Here is a 25,819-nt window from a genome sequence, read left to right on the forward strand (position 1 = left end):
CTTTTTCATGATTTGCGAACACACCCAATCCATTCTAATGAATAATAGGGAATCAGGCCCTCCCACTCATCTGAAAAGGAATTGGGAGGTATCAGAAATGCACTTATACAAACCAGCCAGTCCCTGTGGAATTGTTACTCTGCTCTGATGGGTTGCACCATTAGTTCAAAGTGGGTTGCCTAAATGGCCACTAAGAGCTTTCCAATGCAGTTACAATTCAAGCATTCATAAGTGTCAGATATTGATTTCTGAACTCTTGCATTTATTAAGAACCATGCTCATGCTGACCTGCCTATATTTTGTATGCTTGATATGCAAAATATTAAAGAACATGTAGGACTAGGCCTAACAGGCTGATAGCCTATTGAGAAGTGAAACTAGACCTAAAACTAACATTAAACCATATAAAGTAACCAGAAAAGTCCATTCTTCTGTGAACAGGTGGGCCATAGGCCTATACCTAAACTATTGATTTCCCTTTTCACTGTGACAAATCATTAAACCCTCTGGCAGCAGAACATTTTGTCCGTCAACGATTTGGTCTCATTTATGACATCTACTGGAGTTAGCCTAAAGTGAAATACTGACATACAAGAGGTAAACTATTAGGCTTACATACTGTATGCCACAGACCTACAGATATCAATATCAAAAACATTAACTGAGATTGGAGCAGAGAAAACAGCAAATCTTTACGGATTGCATTTTATATGATTGCCACGATTAAGGAGTAGGCTTTCAGTCGGCATTAGTCTAGTTCAGTAGTTCTCAAGCGGTGGTACGGGTACCACTGGTGGTATGCGGACTCCTTCTAGTGGTACTCTGGGAGTCTCCAAAATTCTTTTATAAAGATGACATAATCACTTCAAATTATATAAAAATATATATAATTCAAAATCCTTACCCACACGACTTAAGTTCAATTTAATTTTCATGACAAAAAGTAGGCCTATATTTGTTTTTATATCAGCCAATAGGAGCCAATAGGCCTACTAGGATAGTTTAACTGTATGGCCCATAGGGTATGGACTATTAGCAAATGGTTGACAAGCTAAGCTGTGATGGCAAGCAAAGGAAAAGGCAGCAAACATGATTAATCAAACATTCATGCAATCATGGCTTCATACAGGAAGTGTTAGAAAGAGAAGAGTGGTGAATACTGTATGTCGAGCAGAAACTGAAGTTGGTGACAATGAGCCCAGCACTAGACTAAGCCTCCATGGCACCTGCGACGCAAAACAGTACAGTATTCAATATGTTAAACTGGCCTACGCGATTTTATTTTAATGCCAGTCAGTCATAATGGTGGTACTTTATAGTTTTTTTGAGGGGAAAAGTTTGAGAACCACTGGTCTAGTCAGAGCCATACGGCTCTGGGTCTAGTTTGATTGAGTCTAGCTCCATCTAGTGGCGAAACAGTGTAATATCAATCTCCACTATAAACATGAACAACACCCAGACACAAGTTACATATCTTGTAATATCTACAAGACTTTGTGTCATTTGTTCAAACTTTTTCAAAGGAGCTGATCAAGAGAGCAACCTTTAGGAGTCGTTGCAATCTTAGGAAAACTGTACACACGTAGGCCTATATGTCTCGACCACTAGGCTATCTGCCACTATGTATGCCTATTATTAATTTCGTTACATTGATGCAATTGTTCATTGCTTTTTTTGGATTGCATCACTGCAACAGCCTAGGCGCATTAAACCATCAGGACTGATGAAATACAAGGATAGGATAATGGATGATTAGGCCTACGTTTAATTTGTGATCATTTTTTTTCATTAGGCTACAAGCCAACTTCGGGGAATGATGCCCGGAAAAAGGGACCGTGGCATATCAAGTAAAATATAACAGGCATATAACAGTTGTGGACTGCAGGCTGGGCGACGGCAACTGGCCACCCAAACCCAACCCCATGGTGCTCTCCCGTGTTTACAAACATCTCAGGCCTAGGTGTGTGAAACGAGACGAAACAAGCCGATGACGTCACCAAAAGCACATGTCTCCCTGCACGAGTAGACAAGTCGGGCAAGATCTGACTCTTACTCTCATTCACTTAACTCTTGTACCCAATGCTGTTCGACTACACGTCGGTGACACATGAGCCTGACAAAATTGATCAGCAATGTCCACTACAGAAGGTTTCATCGTCGTGCAAATATACTTCGGTGACCTCCATGCTCGAAACGAGTAAAGGCGAATGGCATTCTGGGAAGTCAAATACAAATTCCAGCTGCTGCAGACAGAGAGATATGCAAACCCCTTCATGGATTTTTCATAGGAGCCCCTACGGGGCCGGGCAGATTGCTGTCGATGCAGTGTTCAAAAAATCTATAATTACGAAAGGCAGTAATGGTTCTTATTTGACGACTGGTGTAAAATGCTCTATTTCACATTGGTCCACATGGATTAGTGCAATTTATTTATTTCATTAAGCGAGGCAGCCTAAACCATAAAATACATCTGTCTTGGTCATATATACACTGTCTAGCCAAATTAAAGCATAAAATCGTCTGTATGTAATACAGATGGCTACAAAAGAATGTTGTCTATTCAACTACGCTTATTCCTTTCCTTTAGGTTCCAGAGATGGACTAAACTCTGTGTCTTGTTTCGCATGTATTTCTAGTAAGCAAACACATGCGTGTTAAGACACAGCGCAACCGACCTTCAGACTACAAAGTCTCCAGCCTCTTTTCTTATTGGTGCACATAACCGAACTGCGTAATAACATTCGTGTGTGATTGGGCGCGCATTGTGTCAATCATGTCATACACTCCTCCTGCGTTGTTTGGTTGGCTCTTTCTCCTTCCCTTTCTCTCTGTATCGCGGCGGTGGGTCGGAGCCGCTGTCTGTGGTGCCCCACGTTCCCCTCGAAATTTTCTGTTTTAATTTAGATGCCCTGTCCCCAATTCGGCCTTTAGCGATACCAAGTAAAGCACATCATAGGACATCTTGATACTGACGTTAGAATAATTATTTCTTGGAAATTATAGCATTTATCCAGAAAATGGCGGTGGTAAGCGGGTTGGCTGGGCCGGCTGTTGCCCGGCTCGAGGGCCGTGAATTCGAATACATGATGAAAAAGCGCTCGGTAACCATAGGGAGGAACTCGTCGCAAGGCTCTGTGGATGTGAGTATGGGCCATTCCAGCTTTATATCCCGAAGACATCTTGAAATCTTTACAGCCGGCGAGGATGGAACAGGCAGCGGTGACTTCTACCTGCGTTGCCTTGGCAAAAATGGGGTGTTCGTGGATGGGGTGTTCCTGAGGCGAGGTGCAGCTCCTCTTCAGCTTCCTAGAATGTAAGTTTACTCATTGCACGTCCCTATCGCCTTTATTATTGTTATTGTTTATGACCTCTTCGGTGCACGTGCTACACCTGGCGTTAGTAGCTAACGCCTTTGAGAATGCCCTTTTCTGGAATGAGCGAGAAAACCACAATAAGCAGGTCTCCATATTGCTAAACCCCCACATCTCCAGAGTCTGTCTAGGTTTTCTACAGTTTTACCTCAGACTCCCCTTGTTTTATGGTCTGTTGTCCCATCTTACTGTAAAATTGGCCTTCAGCACGAGTAAAGCACGTTGGCTTGAAACAGGAAATGTTTCCTTCTAGTGTAAATAATCACCCAGCCTTTGTGCCGCGCAGGGTGGCCTAGTCTGGGGTTGCCTTCAACTAACTTAACCAAGAAATGCTCTCTGCGGGGTGGGGGGTTATTTTGAGAAATCCCATTGAACTCACATAATGGTGATCACTACCGAGGAATGCTGGGGAGTATATTTTGGTTTGAGACAACGTAGGCCTATTTACTGACAGAAGCTGAAGCTATGTAAACACGCAGCACACACGCACTCCCCTATCGTCTGACCACAGTGTAGGTACAGTGGTATCGTCTGACCACAGTGCCGGTCACGGTATAAAAACATTTCTTTTTAACGAATATACTGCATTGTGACGAGAGAGGGTAAAAACACCCTACTGTAGCTACAGGTTGGTTGGGATATTGATATTGAGCGCGCCGGTTTTTTTGTGGGGAGGGTTTTTTTTTTATCTTAGAAAGCAAAGCAAAACTGTATAAGGAGTTTCTGCTTTTGTCTCTGAAATGTATTCATTTGTACCCACTGTTTGTGTCATGTCGTAGATTTTTTGAGGGCAAAGGTCCATCCTGCAATGTAAACTTAAACGTTGTGAAGGGAGCTCTGTTGGAGACCCAACTAGATGAAGCTGTTTACAATATAGGCCTACACTTTGTTTAAACCTATAGCCTACATACCTACATAATACCAATGCATTCTTCCCCATATCTAGCGTTTATACATTGATATCAAAAGCTGAACTAGGGGTACATCTCTTCATGATTAGGTCATTGGTCTACTGCTATCATATGCATTCATAGTTTCCTTCTTTGCATGCACACTACTTCTGTAAACCATCCACCTTGTTGTGGAGGAAGGTCAAACAGGAGCAATCCTGAAGTGATGCATTGATTGTTATCATATCATAACAAACAGCAGGACAGAGGGGATAAGTACCCCCTGAAAAGTGATACTCCATTGCCTTCTCACATTGTATTGCTCTTAATCAGCTCAGTGAGAGATTCTTTTCACATGCACACATAGAATGTGGTAGTGGTCAGATTTCAGCAATTTGTCTGTGGTTTGGTAAGAATGTTGTTTTCAGACTTTGTATACAAGGCTGTTTTCAAGGACTCAAAACAAACCCAAATTTCGTTTTGCGTTGCAGTGGTAGGGGTCTTGATGGCACAGGTCTACGTTCCTCCCAGCAGAATTTGACATAGGCATGTTTCCTGTTGCTGCGTTCGAAACCCCTAATCATTTCTGAGTAAACCTGCACACAGCATTGGAAGGTGCTTAATCAGTCAGAATGTAGATGACTAAGTCCTGGCTGCACCCATAGCCAGAGTGGTTCTCGTTGAACCACATCACTGGTTTACCGACATTGTTATCAGCGCAAAGATCACTTCGGCGCTAGTTTTTTTCTCTCTGTCAGATGACTCACGTTTCACACATTACCCCCATTCGACCTGGCTTCCCTTCTCAATGAGCTGCGGTCGGTCGGTCGCTTGCTCTGTCCGTAAGGAGGAGGAAGTGGGTTAGGGTTACGCTATCGAGCCCTACACGCTAACTAGAGCCTTTAATGAAGTCCCAGGCACTGGTTGTAGACACCAAAACCAACACTGGGAATTAAGCCACCTCAAGTGTTTGACCGGAGCCCCTTCACTTGGCTGCAGAGGGATCTTGACAGGTAATGTGATGCTGAAAACATGGGTGAAGTTTTGGGCATATGGTTGTGATGGTTAGAGTGTGGGTTGTGTTTAGTGATCATCTGTGTGATGAAAACGGTCTGTCTTTGTAGATAGTGGTGTGACTTGATGGAAACAATAGTGTTTGCATTCAAAGACATGTCTAATAGGTCACTATTGAAATGACTCTTACAAAAATAAATCTTAGTTCTTCCCAAGGCATTAAATGTATATGAAGCACCTTCATATGCTGGTGTGTCTTCAGGAGCATTTTTCATAATTTCACTTTTGTGTTTATCTTTCTGTTGATTTTTCCCTTGGGTGCAATGTTTGTGTCAATCTAAGAGGTTGGAAATTAACATACAAACCTTTTTCCTCCCAAGTGTGTAATGTTTTTATTTTTTATTAAAGCAACACCAAAGAACTTTCCCTCTGTCGCACGCATGCTTTTTGTTTATCCAGCACTGGCTTTGCAAATAACGATGTCCATAGACGAGGTAGAATATGTTGCACAATTTATGAAAGTACGATGTATTGCGACATCAGATGCAAGTCAAATTTGTAGTTTCTTATGTCTCATTCCATCGAACTACAGATCCGCTACCCGATCTGGCAAACTTACATAGTGCGGTTATAGCCGATAGAGGGCTGTGAAGCGGATGCAGAAGTGCAGTTCACCCTGTTACAAGTTGATGAACCGCTGAAACGATTTTGGAAACATTATTTTAAGGTACAAAAAACTCTTTGGTGTTGCTTTAAGGTCTATGCCAGCCCAAATCATTTTCCAGAAAGACACATTGGCTTGACACATTGACGTTGTTTAATAATAAGCAGGTCATGCTTACTGATAGATAGATTTTGATGAGAAGAAGTCATGTGTTCATGTATATTTCATATGCTTTTGGTGTGATGCTTACCTTGACCTGGCTGTCATCTGAAAGACAAACATTGAGAGCATTGTCTGGTGTGGGTGGGTGTGTGTGACAACGCGTATGTTGTCTACTGGGGCTGTGTGGTTACCAAGGGGACCCCCAGTGGAATGACATAAGCGTCCAACCTTCCTCACCATATACACACACACACACACACTCAGAAAGACAAGCAGTCCCTTAACAATAACACTACACCTTGCAAAGCTACTCTGGTTAAGGCCTGCAGTGATTTGGGTTTGTGAAGTATGGTTGCCATTTATTTTGGGTTTTCCTTTCTGTTAAACTTAGTTTTCATAATGGTGTTCTTTTGGAAGGCTATTTTTTCCATTTGTACAGTGGAGTGGAGTGGGGGGGACGTTGAAAAATGAACTGGCTTCCTCTAACAAATGTTTGCTTCCCTCACATTTTAAAGCTCCCTTGTCTCTTCCTGCTCTGATTTAACAAAGTCTGGATCACTGTTGCAAAACTCCAGCTTCAATGAAAGGGGAGTTTGGGGGTGGGGAGAGTGAGGGCTAGAAAATTGGCAGAGGTGCTTCCCTGAATGTTAAAATGTGTGTGACTGAAGAAAAAGAAAAACTGGTGTTCAGATACACACACACACACACACACATACACTCACTCACTCACTCACTCACTTGCACACACAACACTACACTTCTTTTCACAATGGCTTTTCAGTGCATTCCATGCCCGCCTCGTAAGAGGTGCTTTCATCTGACCTCCCTCTCTAAAGTGGTTCAGCATGTAGCTGGAACAAGCAGAGAGAGAGGGGGGAACATGTAGCCATCTTGTGCATGCATCCATGCAGCTCTGCTCCTTTTCTCAGCTCTGAATACAGACGTGGCACACAACCTGGTTCAGAGTCTCATGTATAGACCTATGTGCCATGACCTTAAGCCAGCAGAGGATGTATTTGTGTTTTGTATGTGTGTGGCTGTGATGGTGGCTCCGTGTGAGCCAGCTTGTGTATATTTATAAAGTCGCCTGTGTGTGTGTGTGTGTGTGTGTGTGTGTGTGTGTGTGTGTGATTCTTATTGGCCTCCTCGCTCTGCAAGGTCGCCCCCCTCTGGATGGAATGCAACGTCTGCACGCAGCATTCCTGCACTAACGGAACCCTCGTGGTTGCCATGCCACTGCGCCGGAGCACAATGCACGCCTCTCCTGTCTGTTTATAGCTCCCACATTATTTGGGCTGGACGTGAGGCGGAAAGATGACTACCCACCACCCATGATTATTTGTTTTCGTCTCTCTCTCTCGTGTGTGTGTGTGTGTGTGTGTGTGTGTGTGTGTGTGTGTGTGTTTTGCTAAAACCATGATCCCTAGCAGCAGTGCTGTCCATCTGATCAGGTAGGGCCCGGAGTGGGGCAGCTCAGAGGGGTCTAGGATTATTGCTCTGAGATTGATGGTTGCTGAGTTAAAGCATTGCTCTGCTGCCCCAATGCGTATATGTCCACTCTCTCTCTGTGACAGACAGACAGAGCATGTGTAGCCTCTCCATAGATTGTGTTTTACAGTGTATCTGGTCATTTCTCGGATGCACATAATGTTCATGGATCCAGCGTCCAACCACAGTGCTATTTTCACTTGTAAAGTGGTTGATATAGCCCACACAGACAAATCCCCGACTGCATCTGGACAGTGTGCACCCGACTGCAGTGCAGATGATATCCATGCAAAACATTTCCAAGGATTTTCTCTTGTTGGAGAGGAAATGGTGATAAACGTCTCCACACCAGACACCCTCCCTCCCTCCCTTCTGTCCTGCTCTCTGCACCTTTATCCACACTGGTTCTCTCTCCTTATCGGCTCCCATCCCTTACTCTACTGCTGCAGACTCTCCAATTCTCATTCATCACATCTCTCTCACATCTCTTATCTATCTATCTATTTATCTATCTATTTATCTACATATCTCTTTCTCTCTCTTTCTCTATCTCTCTCTCTCTCTATCTGTCGCTCTCTCTTTCTCTCCTCTCTCTCTCTCTCTCTCTCTCTCTCTTTCTCTCTCTCTCTCGCGCTCTCTCTCTCTCTCTCTCTATCTATGTCTCTCTCTATCTCTCTTTCTCTGCTCATGTATGCCTGCTAGCTGCAATTTTATTTTCTTCTCATTCCTTACCTTCTAATTTGTCTCTCTATATTGCTCTTGTCCTCCTACTGTGAGTCACTCCTTTCCTCCCCACCCATCTCCTCCTCCTCTGCTCTGTGTCCAGCTCATGTGTGCATCAGCGCATCCTCTGTGCCCATAGTGACTGCACTCTCTTCCTTAGTGTTAATAATGTCAGCAATTTTTGTTAAACTGAAGAACAGCAGAACAACATCTTTCATTTACAAATGTGCATTTTTCTGGCCCAGAAAAGGTGGAATTTCACAATTATGACGATAAGGTAAAAAACAGTGAGAGAAAAAGTTACCCTGAGATCTTAAAAGGAAAATCAAGTCAAGTCAAACCTTTTCTCACTCTTTTTTCATTCCCTGTCTTGTTTTCTGTCCTCCTCTCCCGCCTGTGTGTGATGGCTTTGTCTGAGGTTGGCACCAGCCGCAGTGCAGTGCAGTGCAGTGTAGTGCCTGCCATGGCGTTCTGGCATCCTGGCCCAAGGGGGCTTGGCTCCGGGCAAATGCAGCCCTCGGCCTCAGTAACCCTGACAAGAGTCCCTCTGCCATAAGATGGCATGATTTATTTACACAATCCGTGGTGAAACTGTGGAGCATGCTTTCTTTGCCTTACTTTCTCGTGTGTCTGTGTCTGTGTGTGTCTTTGTCTTTGACTGTGGATGAGAAGCCTCACAGTGTTTGAGATCATGTCGGTGTGTGTGTGTGTGATATGAAGAGGGCTAATTTTATCTGTTGGCCCTGCAGGACTGTTGCCCTACTCTGAGAGAAATGGCTGCCATGGTAATATTGGGCCTGACTGAGGGGCCTGGATCAGGGAATAGAACTGGTTAACTTATTTTCAGAGAATCAATTATTGTGGTGTGTGACTGCTATGAATTATAATTTATATCTTTATCTATATATTTATATCACGACACTTTCGGATGAATAAAGTAATCTATCTATCTATCTATCTAATTTAATGCTGGCTGTGATGCCATGCCCTCTGGTGAGACTGAGACACTCTGTTCTGGTATAATGTTGCCGCTGAGCTATCACCCCGTTTCCTGATCCATCCTAACGCTGTTCTGTCCCCTCTTCCTCCTTGCCCACAGGTGCACCTTCCGTTTCCCCAGCACCAACATTAAGATCACCTTCACAGCGCTGTCCAGCGCGAAGAGGGAAAAGCGCGAAGCCCCCGAGTCGCCCATCAAGTCTGTGCAGCCGCAGATCTCGCCCCTCACCATCAACATCCCAGACAACATCGCCCACCTCATGAGCCCTCTGCCATCCCCAACGGGGACCATCAGGTAGCTGCACAAAGGCAAACATACAATACATGCAGTCATGCACACTGTCAACCACACACACAGTCACGTACAATACAACTCCCAATAATATCCGGGTCTCCATTGAACGACTGCCACACACACACTCCAGTATTTCCCATACGTTGACTTATTTGTGATGGCCCACCACAATATCAACATTTACCACCACACAATGAGTTTCCTGGTTGTACTAAATTGTGCTTAAATCTGGTTAGAATCATAACCACGCTGCACTAATTTGTTAAAAACTGTTGCATTCAAGCTAATTCTGCAAACCTACCACCACAAATACAATTCTGTGGGAAACAATGCACTCACAGTAACATACTGTAAAAAACCCTCAATTATGTCTGGGTCTCCATTATTATACACCCATTATAATCGCTGGCTTGTGTCTTCTAATCATTTAAATATGTTAGATAAACACTGGTCTCCTATCATCACTGGGTGTGATTTTTGAATAGGAGTAATTAACACCTCCAATAGGGATGTCACGAGAACTAGAGCTGCACCGATATGGAATTTTAGGGCCGATAAACGATATTTATTGGTTTGTTGTTGCGAGTAAGTGGCTAGAGACAGTGTAGGCCTATGAATCGTTTTCATTTAGGAGTAAGCGCTCATAAACGGCTCAGCTGGGAATAAGCTATAGCGACCAAATCAGAGTTTATGAGGGAAACTTATGTTTAGTTTCAACTGCGGATAACTGAATAAAGTTGCAACTCCTCAGACTGTATCTTATGTCCGTGTACTCTGTTGCGCACAACCTGCTGCAGCAGAAATGAAAGGGGTTAGCCCCGAAGGTTTTAATAACTTATTATGATGACCTGTCTGGAACTGAAGCAGGAATGGTTAGCATATTTCTAGGTAATAATACAAAACCCAAGCGAACATAAAGCAAATATAATACTAAAACACAACTTAGAACTAGGCCTACTTATGTACTCATCCCACTGACGAGTTTGTTTATTTGTTTCCCCGACTAGCGCGGTAAAGTGCAAAGACACCAGCACAAGATGGCACTATGCATTATATTGAGGAAGAAGTATAGCTAACCGAGCTCAAGTAGCTAAGTGTAGCCAGACGGACCTTACGTATGCCTACGCCTAGGGCTTTAAAAAATATCGGCCAGAATTATGTTATCGGACCGATAATAATATTTTCATTTTTTCACTTATCAGCCAATAATATATGTGATATGATGTATCGTGCATCCCTAACGAGAACTGATACCTCGGTACCAAGTTGATCCCAAAATTCATGACTGTACCCATGTTCTCTTTGGTACTGAAATACTGTAGGTTGTGGGCATGTGGGGACAGTGCATATGCCTACTATAAGTGTTAATGTCGTGTGCATTGAAGTAATTGCAGTTAAAGCAGATCATGAGGGGGGAAATGGGAAAAAACAGTCTGCAAACAGTGCCATCCAACTTAAATATGAAAGGACACAACATTTCCAACTCAGTATGTATGTGAAACATGGATTTATATGAACTTAAATGGGAATGTTGAGCCTGGCATGTTATGTCCTAGTTGTCTAATTGGGTTTTACTGCTCAATTACATTGTTCTTTGCCAGACCCTTAATCTTTCTAGATTTTCCAGGCTAATGGCCCACAGTTTTTCCCACAGAATTGAATTCTATTTGTGGTGGTAGGTTTGCAGAATTAACTTGACGGCAACAGTTTTTAACAAATTAGCTGCAGCATGGTTATGATGCTAACTAGCTTTAAGCACAATTTAGTACAACCTGGAAAATCATTGTGTGGTGGTCAATGTTGATATTGTGATGGGCCGCCACAAATAAGTCAATGTATGGGAAACACTGGGCCCATACTGACCAATAGAAATACTTAAATCCAGACCCAGCCCAGCTGAAAGCAGCACTATGCAGCTGCACAAAAACAGAAGACTCATGCATGCTGTGCTCAGGAATATGGAGGAAAAGTCACAGATCCTGCCACTGGTGATTTTTGCACTGCTTGAATTGACAGGAAGTTGGATATGTCTAAGTTCTGCCGCCAGCTTCTATGGTCATGTCTTTGACAGATTTTGTCATTTAGTAGATAATTATCTTGGCTGTTCACCTGGAAGAACCATAACTGCATTGGTTATTGCATTCCGGGTGGAGTTTGTTGTTAATTTGAGCCTTTTGCGTCACCTCATCAGAGCACAACGTGAATGTTTGACTCCATTACAGAGCAGACTCGGAGAGCTGAAGTCTCAATCTTGTGGTTGAGGTCTGAAGGCCACATAAATAAAGCCTTTGGTCTGAGTGCGGCTCACAGCACATTGAGTCCTCATGTGGGTGTCCTCCTGTGGTCTGACCACAGGACAACACCACAAGCCTCTCCAGCATACCAGGAGGATGATCACATCCTTCAGCACATCCTCTCACCGCTAGTCACCACCAGAGCACCGCCACTCTGGACACTGGTCTGCTCTGTGTGCAGAATACTGAACAGCGACCCATGGGCTGTTTTATCACATTAAGGTTATTCCCTGAATCGCAATGAACAATGAAAAGCATTTGGCTGATTTCGCCACCATCATGGGTGGTCTATTTAGTGGCCTAGTTGTGGTCCATTGCAGCTAGGTATTGGCTAGACTGTCAACATTGTAGCTTACCAGAAAGCTCCCGATTAGTGACAACCTGTTGTTAGGCACCTTGATTGATCTGGTGCTCTGGTTTCAGATTGGATTAACCTTCCCACATTTCTATTAATCAGTTAGGCAAGGCTCCAAGCCAATCTCGATGCAGAACTGGACACAAAGGGTGAGATGTCAGATGGTGTTTGGCTTTTGCTTAGGGAGCTTCTGCAAATAAAACATGATCCCTTCAGAATGCAGTGCAAGCAGTTATGTGAATATATTACCTTTAGTAAGGAATTCTCTTTTGTTTAAAAAATTGCTTACGTTTCTCATTGCAGTTCAATTCCTTTGCAATCTAATCCTTTTCAAGCCTATTTCAATACGGTCTTTAACATGATCACAAGTGTTTATTCATGTGATACTAAAGTTCTGGCCCTCCTAAAAACATTCTATAATGTTATGCACCCCAGATATGCCTCCACCCCCCCTTCCCCCATATACAAATTTGTGACATTAGTACCACCTGGGTATGATGTAATATGGAGCCCGTTTCTGTATGTGAAGTACCTAACAAGTCCCACAAAGACATACCCTGCAATGTAGATGGACATGCTGATACTCATTTAAAGGCAGTGTGGTACTTTTTCAGGAAATATTTAGCACTGTGTCCTTCATCCAGGCTGTTACTAAAAAAGCCCTGGAAGCATCATTCAAACTCAAACTGAAGCCTCCTTCTTTAAGGCAATTATGAAACCTGTCCGGCCCTGACAGTTACTCTGGTTTCATCTCAGCTGTCCAGAATAGAAGACTGCGCTCTATTTGATGGTGCTCCTTTGCTGGTGGAGGCTCTCAGTTTGGTTGTAGAGGAATGAATAGGAATGCTGAAACCACATGCTGTACTGACCGTTTGTTTGTGCCCTCCTCCACCGTGTGTGTGTGTGTGTGTGTGGTGTTGCTAGGCAGAAGGCATCCAAACACTATGCACACACACAATCCACCTACACACATACAAATTCACTCGCACATATTCAGGCACACAGATGCACATAACACACACCAGCACTAGAAGCAGTGCAGAATTTCAGAGCTGATTGCAGTCATCGCACATTACATAGTTTGGGCTTACTGCTGGGCCAGACAAGGACAGTTGCTGCAGTGCATGAGCAGCCTAGTCATAACATGAAAACAAAAGCAAATCGGATCACTTGTGCTCCACCATGGCTTGGTCCTCAGTTTCCCCAGAGGATAGAGTGGTCTGTGAACACCAACACACACACACACACACACACACACACACACAAATGTAAACACACAAAAGTATGCTCGGGTTTATTTCTCTTGTCTTTGTCTTTATTGCAGAGAATAAAGAGCTCATAAACACTCCGGCATAATTCAACACAACCCTGGAGTACCCTCTGATTCTGTGACGTTTCTCATTTACACACAAACTGATAGCCTACATGTGTGGTCTCTCCTCACTCATACACTGACACACACCCTGGCCACTACTGACCACTGCTTCACACTGCCCAAAGATCCTTGGATGCACTACAAGAACATGCAAGGGTTACACACTTAATCTGTCATGTGCATACGCCATCAAAGGTCTTACACACACACACAAACACACACATTCACACATTCCTGGTGGTAACTCAGCCTGTCTCTCCTCTCTTCCCCTCTGCTCTGCTCAGCGCGGCCAACTCGTGTCCGTCCAGTCCGAGGGGCGCCGGCTCCTCCGGCTACAAAATGGGCCGCATCACCGCCTCCGACCTGCAGCTTATCGACAACTCGCAGTCGGAGAACGACAAGGAGGCCTCAGGTGGAGACAGTCCCAAGGTGAGCAGCACTATGTGTCCTACTCACTCCTCTCACACCTGGTGTCCACACCTGGTCATTCAGATGCCCTCACAGCCTCGAGGGAAATATGCTGTTAGATAGATGGATATACTTGATTGATGGACGGGATTTAGTACAGGAGACCGCCAGAGATTTAGTTATTATTAAATGAGCAGAGGAGGATTTTGGAAGTCTGTGAGGTTGAAATGAGTTTTGTTAGGTAATGGCTTTTGTAATAATATGCTGACAGATGGCTTATCTGATCAATAGAGAATGGCATGCAAGTCAGGATCTATACTGTTTTAGTGATGCAGCAGATGTTGCAAACTTGCATGTAAAATAAAAAAATAAAAAATAATAATGTAATGAATAAAAATCCAAATGTCTGTTCTCTCTCCTATCCCATTTCTCTCTGCAGGATGACTCTAAACCACCCTACTCGTATGCACAGTTGATAGTCCAGGCAATAACGATGGCCCAGGACAAGCAGCTGACACTAAACGGCATCTACACGCACATCACCAAAAACTACCCCTACTACCGGACTGCAGACAAGGGCTGGCAGGTGAGCGAGAGTGGCCGCACAACACAGACACACAGAGTTAATCCGGTTACTGCTCATCACTGGGGAATCAACACAGGCCAAATTTCAATCACAGGGTTCAGACGGGCTATGCTGGTTTTTTTTGTTTTTCTGTCGCTAGAATGTTGAAACTTGGTGCGCTTTTGGGGAGGAAATTACATTGCAGGCTAGTATTTCTTCATACGAAAAGACAGTCATGAACCGCTAGCATTGACTAACTCTGCACTGTAACATCTGAGATGGACATTAGTTTGTGTGCATGTATGAATAACCTCCATTATTGCAACTGCTTGCAGTGCTAATAGGAAAGGATCAGGGCACACACACACACATATATATATATATATATATATATATATATGTATGTATGTATAAGTGTATATATACTCTTTTGATCCCGTGAGGGAAATTTGGTCTCATATCTCTGCATTTATCCCAATCCGTGAATTAGTGAAACACACTCAGCAGACAGTGAGGTGAAGCACACACTAATCCCGGCGCAGTGAGCTGCCTGCAACAACAGCGGCACTCGGGGAGCAGTGAGGGGTTAGGTGCCTTGCTCAAGGGCACTTCAGCCGTGCCTACTGGTCGGGGTTCGAACCGGCAACCCTCCGGTTACAAGTCTGAAGTGCTAACCAGTAGGCCACGGCTGCCCCAACATACATACATATTGTACAGTGACTCACAGCACTTGTGTAATGATGTCTGGCTGGAGGGTATATCTGGTAAATTCATTATGGATGAAATGGCATTGCGTGTGTACCTCCTTAATTTAGAAAGAGTACCAAAATAGACCTCCAGTTCATTTTTTATGGTACTTTGTAACTATACAAAAAGTGCAGCGGGAGAAACATAGAAGCTGTTTCAGCCCATATTTTGGTGAACGGCTGTTATGTCTAGGGTTGCAATCCAGGAAATGTTTTTTTTGTTATTGGTACAGATAATTCATAGCCTGGCTAAAACCAGACCTCAATTGAGATATATTTTTTTCGATTTTCAAGGGGCATCATCAACACATTAAACTGAAGTCAGAACATTAAGGTGATACCAAATCCTGTTAAAAGACCAGCAGACACATCTTACTGAAGCCTTTTACGCAGTTGTTTGTTTGTCAAAGAAAATGCAATTCTCAATGTTCAATTCTGACATGATCAGCGACAGCCATTGGTGTTTTACACAGGTTACACCTATGTCTGCCATTTATAAAGCCCTCCTCATATCAGCTGAACGATTGTGATTGGCCTGTCCATTTTTGGTCTGGTTTGAAATCTGAAATCCAGGGCCCAGATGGAGATGCCATAGCAAATGGCATTCCCAGGATTCTGCCTGTGGTGAAGCCGAACCGGCTGTGGTCTCGCTGCCCAGCCCAGCTTGCATTTCAGTGAAACGATAGCTTCAATGATGTTTTCAAATACATGGAGTGTGGGACCGGCTCTTATGTGTGTAAATTTAGCCTGGCTAAGTTTGGTAATAGGTTACTGGCCACTGACCGCTCAACCACAGCGAACCGAGAGAGAAAACATCCCTCTCTGTGTTCCAGAATTCCATCCGGCACAACCTGTCGCTGAACCGCTACTTCATCAAAGTGCCACGTTCCCAGGAGGAGCCGGGCAAGGGCTCCTTCTGGAGGATCGACCCGTCGTGCGAGGGCAAGCTCATCGAGCAGGCCTTTAGGAAACGACGCCCACGGGGCGTCCCTTGCTTCCGCACCCCACTTGGACCACTCTCCTCCAGGTAACCCACACACAAATGCACACGCACACACACACGTATATACACATACACACACACACGCACATATACACATACGCGCACACACACACACACCCCCCCCCAACATAAACACTGTTGTATACAGACAGTGATTACTGAAATACAAACATTTGTATGCAGAGATTACAAATGTCTGTTGTATATAGAACACATGCACAGTCAAATACACAAATGCACACACATGATATTCATCACTCACCACTCATTCACACATTGATAACACATCTTAGCAAAGTGTTACTCTGGGTCTCCTAAGAGCTTGTTTTCCCAGCGGCACACTAACCATTAGCAGTCTTCACATGAGTCCAATCAGACACATCCCTTTTGGGCTGTAAAATCCACCCCACTCACATACTCGCTTGTGACCTAAGTAGTTACAGCAAAACAAATGAATCACGCCAGGATGTTCTGGTGACGCTTCTGCCACATACGTCACCTCTGGCCAGTCTAAGCCATCAGTTATGGCTGCCAGTTCTGGAGGAGAATGAGTTGGCCTCTATTGCCCTACGAAGTACTGATTTGGTGCACTTAGTTGTCCCAGAATGCAATAAACACCTTTGTTGTTTGAGCTGGTGTGCAGTCCAACAGTAACAGCAGCCCAAAACAAATCACAAAATAGTCCAGCTGCAGCTGTTTTCTGTCTATTTACTGATAAATGAATGTATTTCTATGTGGCTGTGTTAGGTGAAAGACATTATGGATCATTCCTCTATATTCTTCAAAACATTTTATGACAAAAAGTGTTTCTGTATTCAGTGCTGTCACTTTCTGCCCTCTCGCTGTGTACAGTAGGCCTTGTTTTCGCTAGTCCACCCCAGTGCTCAGTGTCTGACGACCCCTCCTCTCTCCCCGTCAGGAGTGCCCCAGCCTCTCCAAACCACTCGGGCGTTCTCTCGGCCCACTCCAGCGGGGTGCAGACCCCAGACAGCCTGTCCCGCGAGGGCTCCCCTGTCCCCGGGGAGTCTGAGCCCACCCCTGCCCCGGCTCCGGCCCCACCTCCAGCCACAGCAGTGCAGCCCAAACTCGCCGTCATACAGGAAGCACACTTTGCCCAGAGCACGGCAGGTGAGTCACCGAGAGACACACACACACACACACACACACACACACACACACAAACACACACAAGATGGATTTCCATTCAGCTCATTCATATATTCTATGTGCATTCATGAAAATTCAGTGCAAGGATTTGAGCATCTGCGTGCGTTTTCATCCACTGTGTTATGATAGTAAAATAATGGACATCCCCCTAATCAAGGGAGGAGTTCTGATCAGCTGTGGGATCGAAACGTAAGGTCATCAGGGCAATGGTTATGGAAACATGCAGATAGAAATGCAACAAATGTGAATATATGTGTTTTAAATTGTTTCCATCAGTAGACGCAGTAGACCTTGTGCGAATCAATAGTTAATCCACTCCCTTCTAGCGAATCAAGTTTCTATGAGCATTAGCAGATTTAATGCACATTTCATGTGTTTCCAGTCAGAATTTCTTATTCAAATTCTTAGCTCAGTCACAATGCACTGGGAACACTGAGGACTTTCTTATCTTAACTCCAGCACTATGTGTGTGTGTCTGTGTGTGTGTGTCTCTCTCCCTCAGGCTCACCTCTGGGCAGCCAGCCGGTGCTCATCACTGTGCAGCGGCAGCTCCCGCAGTCGGTGAAGCCGGTGACGTACGCGGTGGCGACGCCGGTCACCTCGGCCACGTCCCAGCAGCCCCAGCTCATGCAGACAGTGCACGTGGTTCACCAGCTGCCCGCCAACGTGGCCGTCAGCAGTGTGGCCACACTGGCCGCCGCCGCCAACACCTACACGGTCACCACGCAGAGCGCCAACGCCAACGTCGTCGCCGCAACCATCAAGAACGAGCCGCATGAGAACGGGGACCATGCCGAGGCCAAAGGTGAGGGACGGGGCATGGCAGGGGTCAAAGGCCACGAGAACGGGCAGGTTTGATGTTATCCAGTCTCATAGAGGTTTATTAAAGCAACACAATGGGCATTTATGGCCTTGTTCATTTTTAGTGTAATGGGTTGTTACCCACTAAGCGCTAAGTTGGTACCCAGTGGAAGATGGATGAAATGGATCACATAGTGCAATACCAGATGCTCTGGTCATGCATTTAGTCATCAGCAATGAGACAGCTGTTTGAAACTCAGTCTATTATAAAAATGAGTGAGACGGCAGAATAACTAGTGTTGCGTTAATTTTTGTGGAAAAGCTTTTTTCACTACTCATTTCTAGTGAGTAAATGGTCTGTGAAATGGCAGGCGTGAAATGCACAGCTTGGGTTCCTTCAGTTAGTTGTTGTGTACAGTGCATGTATTCCCTAAAACTGTAAACTGCCAACTCTTTAAATTTCTTTCCTTCTCAATGTAATTTTTTGCACAACCGTGTGAGTCCAAACCTGTTCTCCAGTCGTGCTCCTGTATTAGAATCTTACACAGACTGGCAGATTGCGTTTGTCATAATGATGTTTCCTGTGAGCTGACTTGACTACCTGTGAGAAACGGCCACTATGACTCGGCAACTTTCCACCTTTTTAAACACACAACAAACGGCTCCTGTCAGTCATGATGTGACCTTTCCACTGTACAGTTTCCTTTGCCCCTAAAGTTGTGATGTCATAATTTTAGTTCCATTTCTGCCCAGTAGTGTCTGCTTCTACCTTTTTCATGTTTATTATTTGAGCACTCAGAAAAGCTGTTTTCCAAAATGTTTTGTAAAACTCCACCCCAGAGGTCAGTCAGGATTGGGTTCAATCTGATGGCACATCAGGCTGTTCTGATTAGTCGCTCTGACCAGAAATACTCAGCCATGGCGTACAGCGTTTATTTCACTTGTAATAATAAAAAACACCTAATGGACATACTGTATGAACAAGGTTAAATAGGTGAATTTTGTTGGAGTGAGTCTTTAAAGCAAGAATCTGTGATTATTGAGGCAGGTTGTTGATATTTAACCTTGCAATCAAAGTATGGTTAAATTAGTGGAATTGTTTATGGCTTGGTTATGCCTGGGTTTGTCACAGACTCTACCTTTAATCGTGCTCTTAATTTAAAACTGTCACCTCCTTTCGTCCTCTAGTGAAAGTGGAGGCCATGCCCACCATTACCCATACTGCCCTGGGCTCAGCCAGCCGCATCATCCAGGGCAGCGCGTCGGGCCAGCCCCTGCAGACGGTCACCATAGTGCAGCAGGCGCAACTGGGCCACCACCAGCTGCCAATCAAACCCATCACACAGAACGGCACCCACATGCTGCCCATCGCCACTGCCATCCAGGCCACCGCCAGCCCAGGTTAACACACACTCGCACACACACACACACACACACACACACACACACACACACACACACACTGGATACCAATGCCATGGCCACCCCTGGTTGGTACAGCCATACACCTGCTCATAGTCATAGTTATATAGGGTACATATATGAGTGTGCTGTAGGAGCTAAGTGTCTTCTGCATGTTTCTATCTATTGTTCTCCTTCTCCATGTGTTGTATTACACACACTAACACACGTCTCTCTCTGTTCCCCCTAGGAGCCACTGCGGTAGCCAGTCCCCTGCACATGCTAGCCACCCACGCGTCCGCCTCGGCCTCCCTCCCCACCAAGCGGCAGAACGGCGAGCGTGAGTCTCCGTCTGGCGCCGGGCAGCCCGAGTCCAAGCGCCTGAAGACGGACCCTGAGGCCGACGTGGGACCCAACTCCAGCCCAGCAGCGGCACAGCCGTCGGCCGACACAGATGGAGCAGCAGCCTCCGCCTCCGCCGCCAGCGAGTAGTCTCTTCTCAAACCCCACGCCCACACACCCACTCACTCTCTCCTCCCTCATTTTTCTCTCTTTCTCTCTTTCATTCACTTGACCTGTCCTGTCTTCTCCAACACTTATCTTCCATCAACCCCCAAGGTGCCAAATGGAGAAGTTTTTTTTTTTTTTTTTTTTTACATTGGACTATATTACAGGACCCCAGGACCCTTAACAGTGATCATTTTCCATAAGAAGAAAACAGGGAAGATGAGGACCACCTTAAGAACAAAACAGAACCGCCCAAAGCCCCCCACCCCTCTTCTGCTGTGAGCCAAGCCAGGCCATCACGGCCCCTGAGCAGAACAGCCCTAACGGGACGCCTTAATCACCTGGACGTGAACACTGGGCAGTGAGCGAGGGCGATCTCCACAACCCCACCCAATACCCCATTCCAATCCAACCCCAAACAACCCTCACCACCACTACCTTGCTGCCCTGAACCCTTAAGGAGCCTCCATCGGCTACCTTCCCCCAACCAACCAACCCTTCACCAGGCCAAAGGAGAGGGGGCCAACCGGTAGCATTTTCTAATAGCAGCAGCCTCACTGAGAGGGGTCAGAACCCACAACCAGGACCTCGATTCCGAACCAGAACTCGTGCATTTAGCTCAAAGGGATCAAAAGCACCATTTCCTCCGTGTGTCGTGGCAGCTAGCCTCCTCATGAACTCCAGACGGATCCACTCCTTGCCCCCGGTCGCAGCTTTTTAAAGTAGGACTGCAGTATTTTGTTGTTCAGACATGGATCTTTTTTGTTGTTTCGGTTGTACTTTCATTTCTATAGAGTAAATGAGTAACAACAAGAAACTATTCTATTGGCAAGAACACATGAAGATGGTGGTGGTGCATTGACATTTGAAAAAAAGAACTTGGGGGGGAAAAAAGAAAAAAAAACACAACTCGCAGCATTTCTATGTGGACTTAAGGTTTTAATTCCAGTCTTTTTTCGGTTCAGTGAAACTGAGTGTAGTTTCTTTTCTATGCTAAAAAATAACCATAATAAGGAGGTTTTTTGTTGTTTAGTTGTTTTTGTTGTCACCGTTGCTGCCGAATCGGGTTAGGTCTTGTGTTGTTACACCTCCCTACATGTTTTCATACTTGCACAGATAACTGAGATAAACCATTATGTGATTGCCATGTGTAGTTATTCGGACGCTTCGTCAAGCTTGCATGTACCAGACTAGAGAAGAACCTGAGCCGGTAACTATACATTTAACTGAACTGAAGAAGATAAAAAAAAAAACTGCTTCGAATCAGACCGATCTGCACTTGATTTAATGTTCTTGTTTTTTAATGACTTTTATTTAGTTGTTTTTGTTTACTTCCCCTGCGGTTGTTTTCCTTGGCTGTTGTGGGCTCCATGGTGTTAGCAGACCCTTGCTTGAAGACTCTCCCGACCTCCTTGAAGACTCTTCCGACCCCCCCCACACACACATACTTTTCTGTTCCCCCTGCTCTGGCGCGTCTGTCCTCAAGATTGTATGTGTTCACCGCGAAAGGCAAAAAAATAAGCGATCGATGTTTGTTCTGCTTCAGTGGGTAAAAATGCTTTTTTTATAAATTAATTTAAAAACCTTATCAACCTCAGAACTGACTGTTTCCTTGCATTTATTCACACAAGCTTAAGATGACCTCTACGTTTGTAGTGGGTGTGGTGATGTTTTCAAATCATTTCAGAAGTATTTTAATTGGGCCAAGGCAAATTGCATTAAAGATAAAAGTGTTCGCTTTGTGATAGTAAACCCTGGGTTACAACACCACGGTTACAAAATACAAACAACCATCTGAGCCCAAAGGACCTTTTTTCTGGTCATCAAAGTCAGTAATCCAAAGCAAATACAAAAACAGAAATATTTTATTAATCTCAAGTCAGTGGAGACTCACAAATATTAAACAGAGACTGTATTTGAATTTCAATAAATACAACTATCCTATGTCCCATGAATCCCAGATTGCGGCTTTTCATGTCATCGCGATGACCCGTTTTCCTTCTTACATTTTTCATGTTGTTTCATTGGTGTCGTCATGGCATGTTCACACAATATTGTCTTCACAGCAACATACAGCATATCAGTGATCGAGAAGGGCTTAGAGCATCAAGGAGTTAAACAAATTGTAAAGGTTCTTGCAATTTAGTTACAACTGTATGCACAATGCCGAAAGCTATGTAGTCATGTGTGAAAAGGAGTTGCAGATCTGCATTGCAAATGTCGCAGTTCAGTTACATGTAGAACACAGGCCCACACATAGTCCATATATGTATGGCTTCCCCATCATTTACTATTTGCTGAAGATATACTTTGATTTACTTTATATATATACCACAGACACCCTGTTGATTCTGAGGTAGGTCACGTTGTCTCTGACACTTTCTGGCACTGTCACAACTCATCCACTCGGTGGCAGTATTGTCTCCCATAGTCCAGAGCCAGCGTGATCATAGTCCTTGAAGATTTCATTCAGAGAGAGGTGTGAGCCAACACCTCACTATAAGTATTGTTAGGTAAATAGTGCCAATTAAAAGGAGATTTGCCCCCACCACCATATTTAAGATTTTGACCCTCTCAAAAAAGGCAAAGGAAAAATGTGTTTTGACGTACTGACATACTCTTTGAACTGTGTTCTAATGTCTACATTCCATATATATTCAGAAGAGAAAGTTGAATGGACCCCCCCCCCCCCAAAAAAAAAGCATTACAGTACCATTGCATAATCCACACTCTAGCTAAGTATAGCTATGCACACACAGTATACAGTAGTGCTAAACAAATCCTACTCTTCAACTACAACTACAACTACAAATCCTACTTTTCTCAAGGCTGCAGATTTGAAGGCTTTAGAGTACTGAGGGAAACGTTGCACATTATGGCCTGTGTGTGTGTCATGGTAGAGTAGAGATAAGAGGGTATCCTGATCTCCAGCTTGTCCTCCCTGCGTTTGTGTGGGCACACACACACACACACACACACACACACACACTTGTGTTGACAGCATATACATTGCACATCATTGGCTCTGCTTGTGTCCAAACACTTCAGGACATTGTTGGAAAGATGACCAGCTTTTGTGTCTGTGTAATAGGTGCATTCACAAGGCCCACATACACACGTCTAGAACAATTGACGGGATATAAAAAGGTTGTCAGAGTGATCTAATGGAGTTATCCAGGAGTTATCTATGTCTACTGTAAGACTTGGGCGTGGTGACTGCCTCAAACAAGTGATGGCTTTGCACCCAAGTTGATGTGTGACTGCATAGGTGCCTTCAAATCTATTTTTCTTTCTTACTTTCTGTGTGTGTGTGTGTGTGAAAGGATTGAGGGGAGCTGGCAAGGATGCGGTCACCAGCAGGAGTTGAGGAGCGGAAGGTGTGGCCTCTGGCTCAGGTTGCAGACATTTAATGAAGCTGTGGCACCTTATCAGCCCGACTGTCGGTCTGTCTGTGGGCAGAGTGAGGCTGCAGACACGAGTGGTTGGACCCGTTTAAGCACACAGACGTTTGTTGTCACCTCTCTGAACGACGCTGGTGTCTCTCTGACAGAGACACACACACACACACACATTTTCACATGCCATCTGTGCTCTCCATGCTGTTTCTCAGACACTTGAGAATGGCTCTTTGGTCAAAACAGCGCTCATTCAGTGTTCAGTAAATCCTTGCCAATGAGCACAAACAACCCTCAATGACCATCCATCCATTTGACACACATGCAAGAAGAGTTGACAAAAAAAAGGTTAATGCAGACCACAGGTGTGACAGCTGCACCTGATGCTCTGAAATGTCTCGACAGTTTTGTGAATCATTGAAACACCTTTTGGTCTGAAATATTTTTTTTTCTAATTAGTAGTTGTAGGCGTCGCTGGCGAGCGCAATGCGTTTAGACGATAGACAGTGATGTGGGTTCCGCTGGCATTGAGGAGGCTGGGTAGACAAAAGTGAGAGAGACGGAGCGAGTGATGCTCGTCGGTAGGTGCACACAGCGTGGGAGGTGTTGCCGTAGCAACTGGGAAGTGGATAAGGCTGCTAAGGTACCAATTGCAGATGCTGACTTTTCCTCTCAGGATGCTTTCCTCGATGGCAGATAACTGAATGTTCTCTACTACATTATGTATTTATAATTAATCGTTAATTAATTGTGATTTCTTTCTCTTTTTCACATTTGGTCAGTAGAAAGTAGGTTAGATGCGGTCAGGCATGTCAATCACATTACATGGTTTTCTGAGCCTGACGAGCAGCCTATCAGCTTTAGGCAGGAAGAGAGTGTGTCTAAATTTAGTTATTTTCTAGGCTCCAGGAATCAAGAGGTGAGCTTTGGTGCTATTTAATGCTCTGGCTCTGCCGTATTGGGACTTAAATCCCTTGCAGGCAGTATCCCGCCAGTATATGCTATGCATAGCATGCGTAGTAGTATTCACAGTCCAACCTGTGCTTGATGTATATGCATCAGCAAAACATTCGTGACTAATAAATATCTTTGCATCTTATGACCTCCTTACACCAAACAACTTTGACGAGATTTGGGAAAGATTCTTGAAAGATGGGAGTCTTTTGAGTAGGCCTAAAGCTTGAATGGGGGGCGTTAGTTAAAAGACTACAATCTTTCAAGAAGCCATTATCCAGATATGGGATGTCAGATTAGTCTTGCTTCATATGGAGATGTTTGTTAACATCACAAGCACTGAAAATAGAGACAAAAGCTGATCGCTGGAGTCTCTGATGAAATCAGTTGTTAATTGAGATTGTAATGAGCGCCAGCTGAGCGAGATCTAACCAGCAGTGCATCCGTTCTTCATAGGGCTCGCGGTGCCATGGCGATGAGCTGCCAGAGCGTTACGGGCCGTCACAAGGCATGGTACAGAACAATTTAACCGAAAGTTGATTTATCGTCTTTGGAGAGTTTTGTTTTGTCTTGAATCATGCTATTCTGAGAATCGCAATCCAATTATTCCCAAATCCCCCGTGATCCTTGTTTTTAAAATTACGCAGTGAGCATCTTCCCACTGTCGGTCTCTAACTAAGGTCACAAACTGGTGCAGACTGGCTGCACAGGTTATATTATGCAATGGACTCAGGTTAACTATTTCAGGCTTCTGCATGGATTATTGTAGGATGTGGTGCTGTGTTAGTCGTGTTTTTTTCTTTTCTTTTATGAAACACGATCTTTGTTTTTACTTTCCTTTGGTCTTGGTAGCACCGTAACACTGGCAGTACATCTGCAACCTCTACCAGAGCAGTACCTCAACGCACCACACAGCGGTGTTGTAGACCTCGGCGCTATGATACAGAAATGCCTCCTAATCTTGTGAAATTTCACGGCAGAGTAATTTAAGCAATCCCTACACCAGAAGATTTTTTACAAGATTTTGGAAAGATTCTTAAACATTGTAGTCTTTTTACTAATGCCCCCCCCCAATCAAGCTTTACTCAAAAGACTACAATCTTCCCAAAATCTTTCCAATATCTTGTCAAAGTTGTTTGGTGTAATGAGGCCATTAGTTGACCAAGATTTACCAACTGAACCATAAATCAGCCACCCCCCATCCCAACTTTCTCGCTTTCTCTCACTTTTTCATTCTCCCTC

General features: G+C 44.5%; 1 protein-coding gene across 1 annotated transcript; it reads left to right on the plus strand.

The window, feature by feature from the left end:
• Positions 1 to 2,827: 2,827 nt before the first annotated feature.
• Positions 2,828 to 22,183, plus strand: LOC121705719 (forkhead box protein K2-like). Its single transcript, XM_042086895.1, has 9 exons — positions 2,828 to 3,313; positions 9,412 to 9,606; positions 13,915 to 14,059; positions 14,478 to 14,624; positions 16,183 to 16,376; positions 17,272 to 17,480; positions 18,022 to 18,324; positions 19,509 to 19,721; positions 19,972 to 22,183. The coding sequence occupies exons 1-9, from the start codon at positions 3,018 to 3,020 to the stop codon at positions 20,211 to 20,213; spliced, it is 1,944 nt and encodes a 647-aa protein (XP_041942829.1). The 5' UTR covers positions 2,828 to 3,017; the 3' UTR covers positions 20,214 to 22,183.
• The last annotated feature ends 3,636 nt before the right edge of the window (positions 22,184 to 25,819 follow it).

The sequence above is a fragment of the Alosa sapidissima genome, chromosome 3 (genome assembly GCF_018492685.1).
Source record: "Alosa sapidissima isolate fAloSap1 chromosome 3, fAloSap1.pri, whole genome shotgun sequence".
NCBI classification, from domain to species: domain Eukaryota; kingdom Metazoa; phylum Chordata; class Actinopteri; order Clupeiformes; family Clupeidae; genus Alosa; species Alosa sapidissima.